Here is an 11524-nt window from a genome sequence, read left to right on the forward strand (position 1 = left end):
TTGTCAAAAATATGAATAGTAAAGTACAGATACACAAGAAAACAACTTATGTAGTGCTGTAAGTATTTTTACTTCAGTACTTCACACCACTGGTAACCAAATAACTAGGGCTTTACATGCACACTAATCATTTCCTATTAAACTGATTATGGCAGTAGACAGAGTATGACATTCGTCATGTAAACATCTTACTCTGCTGATCTTAATTGGTGTGAGGTCATAACAGAAGTAAGGATTCACCTTTAAAAACACCTGGTTTTCTGAACAATCTTTAGAATGATTAGGACATGTAAACACTTTAATCAGAGTTATAGAGGTGTATTTAATCTGTGTATGTGCTAACACAAGCAGCGCCAGCTAACTTCTTTTGACTGAGTTCAGGAAAAACTAAAAGTATACAGTTTAGAAATTGTTTTCACAAACAAACTTTTTCTCCAAACTCAGAATTAAATATGCTTAAAAAGAATTATATGGTTGGTGTGGTGGTACGTTTGATCCTCGTCCCAGTCAGCAGTGAGGATACAGGCAGAAACTCCTGTACAGTAGAAGGCTACAATGATCTCAACTTTCCTGTGTTGTCTGTGGGGGAACAATCGTCTTTGAAGGAAGCAGCTGTAGGAATCATAGTGTATGTTCTGATTCTCATCCTCTGGCTTTAAGTGGTTCAGGTGAGTGAGAGGAATTAACCCCTTTTCATATTCTGTTTTATAATCATTGATCTCAATATTAAACTTGATTTTAATTTCTGAATTAATTCATCCAATCATCTGTTCATTTATTTATTCTTTCCATCATTCGCAAAAACAGGGAGAAGGCCTCCAAATCCACCTCTGACAGAAGAGACACAGCAGAGAATGGACTTGTGAGTCTGTTGGAATCAGCTGACTGACAACGGTATGTGTGAATCACCCTTAGCTGCTTGGCAAAGTGGATTTTTCTGGTTTTCAGGGATAAAGCATTTAACCTAACTACCGTTTCTTTTGAAAAACGGAAGTGTGCTGACAAACGGAAGTGTGCACTCTGCTCAGGCATCTTTCTATGCCAATGACTGTGGCGTTACTGTATTTTTCAACCGTAATGTTATCGGTCTTCTTTCCCCATCAGCGAGACGCTAGTCCAATTTATGTCAACGGCTCAGGCATGGCCATGACCCCTTCTGCAGCACAGACAGCAGACACAGATGATCAGGATGATGTTCACAACATCAGTATTCACCACAGAAACCAGAAAGTGCCTCTATATTCCACCGTCCAACTGCCTCAAACCCAGAAATAGGTTGGGTTCTTCTATGTGTGTATTGGCAGTTTTTAAAATAAATTAAAAAGGTGCAAACTGCCGTCATCTGTGCTGGAGTCTGTATCGTCTGAACAGGTGCAAAGTCAAGGTTGGTGATTTCCTGCCACCTGCAGTCATGGAATGTTTGCTCAGGAGTATAATTAATTAGCAGACCCTTCATGCTGACCTGGATATACTTTTTTATCCTTCCTGAACTCATATCAAGTCCCACCTAGTCGACTACTTCAAAATGGTGAAAACCCTCAATGCTGCTATCCATGCTAAAATAGGCTTTGGTCCAAGTGCTCCCTTTACCTACCTCTATGGTTTGAGTCAGCTGTTGACTGCTGTCAGCTGTTGACGGCTGTTGTGTTGAGATGCCAGAAGAGAGCACTGTGGTCCAATTATATTGTAGGATTTTAATAGGGATATTTTACAACTCTCCTTCTTGTAGAATAGCTTGACTGACTTAAACCCTTGGCTTCTAGAAGGAACATAGGCCTCTTGTATAATAAGTGCTCCATAAGAAGTTAATAGATTTGTTGAAAAGCCCTTTACTGACATGTTGGTTGTCAGGAGAAGACATGACAGGAAGAGAGCACTTCATCACCATTTTAGCCTCTGTACATCTGGATGGTGTCAACCACAGACCTCAGACTTTGTTTCACACATCCAATAAGGCATTCTATCAAAACTCTCGCTCTCTCTTCACTCTGTAAGTACACTTGATAATAACGTATACCCTACCGTTCTACTTTTTATTGGGGATTTGTTCTGCAGAATGAAAGCTTGCATGTAAATCCAAATGTAAAATAGACATCTATAGTGTGGTGTAATGTATTTTGTTATGTTGAGTTGAATTACATAGAAGAGACCAGGATATATTGTGTGCCTGAGTTCCAAAACAACAATGCTATAGTCATGATAATGAGAATAAAATAAGTTTGAAACAATTGATGGAGAAACATGTCTTACAGGAGCTACACATTTGCTACAATAAGTGACCACCCTCCCCTCCCGTGCTTAGTTGCAGTATGACGTGTAATCTACATAATATTAACCATCTACAGTCGTGGCCAAACGTTTTGAGAATGACACAAATATGAATTTCCATAAAGTTTGCTGCTTCAGTGTCTTTAGATATTTTTGTCAGATGTTTAATATGGAAAACTGAAGTAAAACTAAAACTACAAGCATTTCATAAGTGTCAAAGGCTTATGTTGACAATTACATGAGGTTGATGCAAAGAGTCAATATTTGCAGTATTGACCCTTCTTTTTCAAGACCTCTGCAATCCACCCTGGCATGCTGTCAATTAACTTCTGGGCCACATCCTGACTGATGGCAGCCCATTCTTGCATAATCAATGCTTGGAGTTTGTCAGAATTTGTGGGTATTTGTTTGTCCATCCGCCTCCTGCGGATTGACCACAAGTTCTCAATGGGAATATGGTCTGGGAGTTTCCTGGCCATGGAACCAAAATATCGACGTTTTGTTCCCGAGCCACTTAGTTATCACTTTTGCCTTATGACAAGGTGCTCCATCATGCTGGAAAAGGCATCGTTCGTCACAGAGAAGTTGCTCTCGGAGGATGTGTTGGTACCATTCTTTATTCATGGCTGTGTTCTTAGGCAAAATTGTGAGTGAGCCCACTCCCTTGGCTGAGAAGCAACCCCACACATGAATGGTCTCAGGATGCTTTACTGTTGGCATGACACAGGACTGATGGTAGCGCTCACCTTGTCTTCTCCGTACAAGCTTTTTTCCGGATGCCCCAAACAATCGGAAAGGGGATTCATCAGAGAAGATGACTTTACCCCAGTCCTCAGCAGTCCAATCCCTGTACCTTTTGCAGAATATCAGTCTGTCCCTGATGTTTTTCCTGGAGAGAAATGGCTTCTTTGCTGCCCTTCTTGAAACCAGGCCATCCTCCAAAAGTATTTGCCTCACTGTACGTGCAGATGCACTCACACCTGCTTGCTGCCATTCCTGAGCAAGCTCTGTGCTGGTGGTACCCCAGACCCCGCAGCTGAATCAACATTAGGAGACGGTCCTGGCGCTTGCTGGACTTTCTTGGGCGCCCTGAAGCCTTCTTCACAACAATTGAACCGCTCTCCTTGAAGTTCTTGATGATCCGATAAATGGTTGATTTAGGTACAATCTTACTGGCAATGGTTCCAAGCACCACCCTCCTGAAGCTTCCAGTCTGTTATTCAAACTCAATCAGCATGACAGTGATCTCCAGCCTTGTCCTCGTCAACACTCACACCCGTGTCAACGAAAGAATCACTGACATCATGTCAGCTGGTCCGTTTGTGGCAGGGCTGAAATGCAGTGGAAATGTTTTTGGGGATTCAGTTCATTTGCATGTTAGAGGGACTTTGCAATTAATCTGATCACTCTTCAATACATTCTAGAGTATATGCAAATTGCCATCATACAAACTGAGGCAGCAGACTTTGTGAAAATTAATATTTGTGTCATTCTCAACTTTTGGCAATGACTGTACTCTATTAAAGGGGGCACTGATCTGTGGGCCTATGTGACATGTGACATCATTAGTTGCCTTTCATCAAAAAGATCATGCATGTTAATATCTTAATAATGTGTCAAAATATATGTCTTATAATGTGTCAAAAGTATTAGAACACCTACTCATTCAAGGGTTTTTCTTTATTTTTTACTATTTTCTATATTGTGGAATAGTAGTGAATACATAACTATGAAATAACACATGGAATCAAATAGTGAGCAAAAAAGTGTTAAAACAAATCAAAGTATATTTTTGATTCTTCAAAGTAGCCACCCTTTGCCTTACACTGCTTTGCACACTCTTGGTATTCTCTCAACCAGCTTCATGAGGAATGACAGAGTGATTCATTCCTCATGAAGCTGGAGAGAATGCCAACAGTTTTGAATGATTCCTATATATGCTGAGCACTTGTTGGCTGATTTTCCTTCACTCTGCGGTCCAGCTCATCCCAAACCATCTCAATTGGGTTGAGGTTGGATGATTGTAGAGGCCCGGTCATCTGATGCAGCACTCCATCACTCTTCTTATTGGTCAAATAGCCCTTATACAACCTGGAGGTGTGTTGGGTCATTGTCCTGTTGAAAAACAAATGATAGTCCCACTAAGCACAAACCAGATAGCATGGCGTATCGCTGCAGAATGCTGTGGTAGCCATGCTGGTTAAGTGTACCTTGAATTCTAAATAAATTACCGACAGTGTCGCCAGGAAAGCACCCCCACACCACCTCCTCCTCCATGCTTCATGTTGGGAACCACACATGGGGAGATCATCTGTTCACCAACTGTGTCTCACAAAGACACAGCGGTTGGAAACAAACATCTCAAATGTGGACTCCTCAGACCAAAGGACAAATTTCCAACGGTCTAATGTCCATTGCTCGTGTTTCTTGGCCCAAGCAAGTCTCCTCTTCTCATTGGTGTCCTTTAGTAGTGGTTTCTTTGTAGCAATTCGACCATGAAGGCCTGATTCACGCAGTCTCCTCTGAACTGTTTACGTTAAGATTTGTCTGTTAGTTGAACTCTCCAAAGCATGTATTTGGGTGGCAATCTGAGGTGCAGTTAACTCTAATGAACTTATCCTCTGCAGCAAAGGTAACTCTGGGTCTTCCTTTCCTGTGGGGGTCCTGATGTGAGCCAGTTAGCGCTTGATAGTTTTTGCAACTGCACCTGCAGAAACTTTCATAGTTCTTGACATTTTCCGGATTGACTGACCTTCATGTCTTAAAGTAATGATGGACTGTCGTTTCTCTTTGCTTATATGAGCTGTTCTTGCCATAATATGGACTTGGTCTTCTACCAAATAGAGCTATGTTCTGTATACCATCCCTACCTTAACACAACTGGAACCCAAAAGAGTTCTCCTATGGGGACAGCTGAAGAACCCATTTGGAATCCTGTTTTCTAAGACTACCCTGCATGTGTCACAGGTGTAACCAAGGTCTTATAATGAGTGACATAATCCTCACCTCGTCCATGGAGGCTACACTGTTGATCCTGGCAACGGCTCAAAGGTTCTGAGCACGGTTGCTAGGCGATGGTCCAGGGTGGAGAGGGGCCACGGGAATAGAGGATCATGAAAAAGAGTCCCTCATGACATCAGACTGTACTGGGGCAGGGAGAGGAGACGCAGACAGACACAGGAGGGTAGAGTGACAGATCCTAGAGAAGGAGAAAGAGAGCGAGAGAGAAATGAAGTAAAAGTTGAGAAAGAAGAGGAATAAATTATATTTTTCATTTAACATGTTCTCTCCTCTAGGTGAGTATATATATTCATGATAACACAACTTATGTCTTAATTTTTTATCATGTACCGTGTTATACCTGCAGCACTGCTCCAGAGGTGTCAGGATAGAGGGTCCATCTGTAGAGTGACGTCCAAACCTGTAGTCAGCACACAGTGTCAATGTTACAATCAACTAACGTTAGTTAAACCTGTAATCAGCACAGTGTCAATGTTACAATCAACTAACGTTAGTTAAACCTGTAGTCAGCACACAGACAGTGTCAATGTTACAATCAACTAACGTTAGTTAAACCTGTAGTCAGCACACAGACAGTGTCAATGTTACAATCAACTAACGTTAGTTAAACCTGTAGTCAGCACACAGACAGTGTCAATGTTACAATCAACTAACGTTAGTTAAACCTGTAGTCAGCACACAGTGTCAATGTTACAATCAACTAACGTTAGTTAAACCTGTAGTCAGCACACAGACAGAGTCAATGTTACAATCAACTAACGTTAGTTAAACCTGTAGTCAGCACACAGACAGTTCGTTAGCTAGCATTCAAGGGCTGACTGTTCTCTATTTGTGCAGAGTAAAAATAAAATGTTGATAATTTGTGTAGTCTTACTACTGCAGTAGGCTACTGCTTGTCCATGTGATCGCTAACAGCAAGAAACCCAGACGAGAGAAACGTGAAAGCATTCAGGCAGCAGAGATGAGCTTGTCATTAGCTAGCGAACGTTTGCTTTATAGCTACAATATAGCTTTATTTGTTATTTTGAAATTGCATCTTTATTGTTTATTTATTGTATACAAGTTATATACATAGACAGAAGGGAGTTAGTTATAAATACAATACATTTGACTGTAGTTTAGTTTAGAAGAAAGACTTACGCAGGGGTGTAAAGTACTTAAGTAAAAATACTTTAAATTACTACTTTAGTAGTTTTTGGGTGTATCTGTACTTTACTATGTATATATTTGACAACTTTCACTTCACTACATAGTAGTATAAGAACATTTTAATTATTCATACTTATATTTGAACAATTACCTCAAAGTTGTATCTTTCCATAATTCCTCTCCGTGTAAATAGATTCCCACTAATATGAACTAATTGGCGCACAAGGACAATGTTGTTCGAGAACCAGATACTCCCTCGCGAGAGAGAAGCCTGTTGAGATACTTCCTCTTTGCGCATGTGTTCCAAGTGGCTGTCAGGTAAAAGTAGACGATATCAGACAACAGGATTCTTAGGGAAAGGGGGTGTTGAACGTTTTCTTCACTTTAATAGATCACGTCAAATTTTATCCAGGAACTTTCTGAAGTAATATTAGGCTACATGAGACGTTTATTTGTTCTAACTTATTTACGTTTTGATATTTAAATAGATGTTTGATTGCTCTGGTCTAGGGGCGCATCAGTCGCAGCCTTGAGAATCATTATCTGAACACTACAACAAAGTAGTTCAACTGTACTGTACCCTACAACATGTCACGCCATACAAATAAACACTAGCTTCCACAATGGATCGGGTAAGTCTATATGCCTGCTGTGTTGTACAAAATGTTTAGGCCTAGTTTTCATCATCTTGGATCCTCCACATTCATGTGTTGAGTTTAAACGGCTGGACAAAAAAAACTCTTCTTCAACAAAGTAGCCTACTACTACTACAATATCATGTTTAGGAATCTGTGACTGACCTAATTATCTCTCCTTCCTCCCAAAGTGTTCACATTCCTTCGCTGATTTCGAACACATTGTCCATTATTTGACCTGATACTCAAGTGGCCGCTCAAACAAAGAAAATACATGTCTTTAAAAATGGAAGGAAATCGGAAAAGGGCGAGATCAGGTGGGACCATTATAGCCAACGAGAGGGCAGACATGCGTGTTGCAACAGAGTCTAACTTCTATTTAGCATTTACATTTATGTCGGATTAGGCATAACGCTAGAAGTGTTGTTCAGGTTAGGGTTAAAATCACATGTTAATAAGGACAATGGTAGAAATGGGCGTGGTTTAGGGATTTGTTTGCGGTAACTAGTGTCAAGTCACTACTACCATATAAAGTGTCCTATTTTTATCAATACACTCTTAACAACCTAATCGGTACGAATTTTATATTTGATCAAATGAAACAGAAGCCAGATTTTGGGCCCAGTTATCCCTCTCGCTTCACCTCTTCATCGCTGTTTGAAATCAAATGACTGGTATGAGATATATATGGTATGAGATATATTACATTTACATTGAAGTCATTTAGCAGACGCTCTTATCCAGAGCGATTTACAATGGTGGAAACTAGCCCATTCCTCCACCAGTCAATGCTCTTAGATTAGTGGGAAGTAGTGAATGATTCAGCATTTGAGGAAAAAGGAGATATCCTAAGGATGCACCCAAAATCAGAGGTTTGGAATAAATTAATAAAATACTTGGTTTAATGTTAATCAATGTAGAATACTTATTGTGGCCAACAGGACAAAGCTAGCCCGTCCCACTTCACCCCCCTGGAGTCCCCAGGTCTAATGTCTCCCTGTATTTTACTGCTGGGTCTGGTCGACTGCAGGAAAACACCGGGGCAGAGCGGAACTGAGAGAGGAGAAGAGGAACATGGAGATGTGATTTCATTACGTAAGAACCATGGTGTGTGGATTAGACTACAGTCTGCTTCTGTAACAAATAATTGATTTAAGCATATATTGATAAAAATATCTGGTCGATTTTAAGAAGTGTAACTTGGTAAAAAAAGAAGTTTGATTCAACATAATTTTAACATTCTGTCATGAAGAGCAAGTGCTCAACTAAATAAAAAAACAAGTTTCTCATCTCAAGAGGTTACATAGAAATAAATACTATAGTAAGTGCCAAATAAAGTAACCGGGTTGACTTAACAGGGGACGACTGAAAACAACAAAACCGCTGGATTACATGGCTAAAATAGGCAAGCAGCGCCAGCTAACATCTGTTGCTCGAGTCCGGTGAGTTCAGGAAAACCTGAAAGTATGCAGCTTTATTTATCCGAACTCAATCAAATATGCTTAAAATAACATGGTCGCTGTTGTAGAAAGTTTATTTTGATCGCCTATTTTTTGCATTTATCAAAGTCACGTAGCCTGATTTCAGATGTGTCCATATAAACAGGTTTATGAGGGAAATTGTTCTACTTTCCAAGCCTGTCCATGTTTAAATCAAACTCCTATACTAATTGACTATTCACAATAGTCATATTATTCTGCGCTTGTAACCGTACTCAATGATGGTAAACCTACGAGTTATTATTGTATTAGGTGGGTTAAAATCTTCCTAGAAGTTTTGACGGAGGGACCTGTCAAAATGCTGAATTGTGTCACTTTAGCAAGTCTTTATTCATAAAACAAATCTAATTATTCAAATACTCCATCCATGTGTTCTGTATTAAATGGCACTTTATTTTATATAACAGAGATTTAAAATGGAATATTGGTGCACAATTATTACTGGAAAAATATCAGAAGGACGCAAAAGGCATTCATTTAATGGAAATACCGATCTGTTTATGGACCCATATTTGCAGAACTTAATGATTTAATGTCATTGTTTCACAGGGGACATCCCTAATCGTTGCTCTCTCAGTGGGAAGGGCTTATCATCTGGGGCACCTCGACAACATCATGATGCTGAGGAGAAAGAGCAGAGTCTCTCCAGATCAGAACACCTCAAGAAACACCAGCAGAGATGTATAGGGAAGAAACCTCACCACTGCTGCTTTGACTGTGGGAAGAGTTTTGCTAAACAGAAGGAATTGATCATTCATGAGTGGATTCACACTGGTGAGAAACTGTACCACTGCTCTCAGTGTGGGAAGAGTTTAGCTGATTCTAAAACATTAAATTCTCATCAGAAAATTCATACAGGGGAGATACCGTACCCCTGCTTTGATTGTGGGAAATACCTCATTCAATCAGGAGCCCAGGCAACACACAAACACGTATACTCAAGAGAGAAACCTTATCGCTGTGATCAGTGTGGGAAGAGCTTTAATAAATCAGGACACCTGACTATACACGAACGCATACACACAGGAGAGAAGCCTTATAGCTGTGATCAGTGTGGGAAGGGCTTCAGTCGATCAGGAGACCTGACTAGACACCAACGCATACACACAGGAGAGAAGCCTTATCGCTGTGATCAGTGTGGGAAGAGCTTCAATAATTCAGGACAACTGACTACACACCAACGCATACACACAGGAGAGAAGCCTTATAGCTGTTATCATTGTGGGAAGACCTTCATTCGATCAGGAGACCTGACTACACACAAACGCCTACACACAGGAGAGAAGCCTTACAGCTGTGATCAGTGTGGGAAGAGCTTTAATCAGTCAGGACACCTGAACACGCACCAACGCATACACACAGGAGAGAAGCCTTATAGCTGTGATCAGTGTGGGAAGAGCTTTGCTCGAGATTTCACTCTGACTACACACCAGCGAACACACAGAGGAGATAAGCCTTATAGCTGTGGTCAGTGTGGGAAGAGCTTTGCTCGAGATTCCACCCTGACGACACACCAACGCATCCACACAGGAGAGAAGCCTTATAGCTGTGACCAGTGTGGGAAGAGCTTCAATCATTCAGGATCCCTGATTATACACCAACGCATACACACAGGAGAGAAGCCTTATAGCTGTGATCAGTGTGGGAAAAGCTTCAATCATTCAGGATCCCTGACTGAACACCAACGCATACACACAGGAGAGAAGCCTTATAGCTGTGATCGGTGTGGGAAGAGCTTCAATCATTCAGGATCGCTCACTACACACAAACGCATACACACAGGAGAGAAGCCTTATAGCTGTCATCAGTGTGGGAAGAGCTTCAATCAATCCGGAGACCTGACTACACACCAACGCCTACACACAGGAGAGAAGCCATATAGCTGTGATCAGTGTGGGAAGAGCTTCAATCAGTCAGGACACCTGAACACGCACCAACGCATACACACAGGAGAGAAGCCTTATAGCTGTGATCAGTGTGGGAAGAGCTTCATTCAATCAGTAGAGCTGACTAGACACCAGCGAATACACACTGGAGAGAAATCTTACTCCTGTCTTTGTGGAAAGTGGTTTGCTCATTCAGTGTCACTGATAAAACACCAGAAAGCTCAAACATGTTTTCTTTCATCTCCCTCCTCTCCGGCACCGGTTCCAGATCCCTAAATACAGTTTCAATAGAAAACATCTTGTGAAGAGTCATCCATCTCCCATTCTCTAACAGTTTACTAAGTCTGATTACCATGGTAACCTGTGTAGCATGATATGCAGCTCTGGATCCATATTTACCAAGCGTCTTGAAGTAGGAGTCCTGTGTGTGTGGTGGCGTGTTCAGAGCTGTATCTATTTCATTAACTCCTACTATCCATCAAATAATGTAGAATAATGTTTCAGAAATGGTAGGTGCATATTCATGTGTGATGGAAATGTTGTCTGAAGAGAGTCTTGAATTGTACATTGTCTCATACACTCATTGGTTCCTGTAGGTGCTGGGTAGAGATATGAGGGGAGACGGTCATGACCCCCTCAGACCTTTTGGCAGAATGCCCAGTATATGTTCTGTAAGTTAAGATAGGAGACGGTTCCAGTCACATGCAGGATCCAAACGTTAATGATGAGTAATGTAAACCATGCAAATATAACTTGTCTGTGTTAGCAGTGTATAAGAGAACTAACGGGACTGCCCGAAAGAGCTCCCGACCGACATGTACTATGGTGCATTAAGTTTGTTGGAATCTCTCTATCTTGCTGATAATAAATAATGATTAATTTCAGTTTATTTGAGGCCCTGCTGGTAATTTCCATGACACGTATTCAATACAAAAACAAATGATGTGAAGGAGATGTGTCACGCTGCATGAGGCACTGACTGATACTGAGGCACTGACTGGCACTGATACTGACTACCTTTTTTAAGGGATCTATGACCAACAGATGCATATCTGTAATCCCAGTC

General features: G+C 41.0%; 1 protein-coding gene and 2 long non-coding RNA genes across 9 annotated transcripts; 2 read left to right on the forward strand and 1 right to left on the reverse strand.

Moving 5' to 3' along the window:
• The first annotated feature begins 440 nt into the window (after positions 1–440).
• LOC124021460 lies at positions 441–1336 on the forward strand. The gene is made up of 2 exons (XR_006836245.1): positions 441–894; positions 1105–1336. It is a non-coding gene; the product is annotated as an uncharacterized LOC124021460 (long non-coding RNA).
• Positions 1337–3424: 2088 nt separating this feature from the next.
• On the reverse strand, positions 3425–7243 carry LOC124021458. Of its 2 annotated transcripts, none has more exons than XR_006836240.1 (4): positions 6590–7240; positions 5630–5689; positions 5275–5467; positions 3425–3599 (listed from the first exon to the last, which is right to left on the reverse strand). It is a non-coding gene; the product is annotated as an uncharacterized LOC124021458 (long non-coding RNA). The 2 variants fall into 2 exon arrangements; XR_006836241.1 differs by lacking the exon at positions 3425–3599 and adding an exon at positions 4327–4383 and having other exon boundaries at positions 6590–7243.
• Positions 5418–11072, forward strand: LOC124021450 (zinc finger protein 883-like). Of its 6 annotated transcripts, XM_046336644.1 has the most exons (4): positions 6814–7070; positions 7265–7390; positions 8015–8180; positions 9122–11072. In XM_046336644.1, the coding sequence occupies exons 3-4, from the start codon at positions 8063–8065 to the stop codon at positions 10732–10734; spliced, it is 1731 nt and encodes a 576-aa protein (XP_046192600.1). In that variant the 5' UTR covers positions 6814–7070; positions 7265–7390; positions 8015–8062; the 3' UTR covers positions 10735–11072. The 6 variants fall into 6 exon arrangements, with proteins under 6 accessions (XP_046192602.1, XP_046192601.1, XP_046192597.1 ...); XM_046336645.1 differs by lacking the exons at positions 6814–7070; positions 7265–7390 and adding an exon at positions 5425–5564; XM_046336641.1 differs by lacking the exon at positions 7265–7390 and having other exon boundaries at positions 6813–7070.
• Positions 11073–11524: the final 452 nt, after the last annotated feature.

Source organism: Oncorhynchus gorbuscha, unplaced genomic scaffold (assembly GCF_021184085.1).
Source record: "Oncorhynchus gorbuscha isolate QuinsamMale2020 ecotype Even-year unplaced genomic scaffold, OgorEven_v1.0 Un_scaffold_1118, whole genome shotgun sequence".
NCBI lineage: Eukaryota > Metazoa > Chordata > Actinopteri > Salmoniformes > Salmonidae > Oncorhynchus > Oncorhynchus gorbuscha.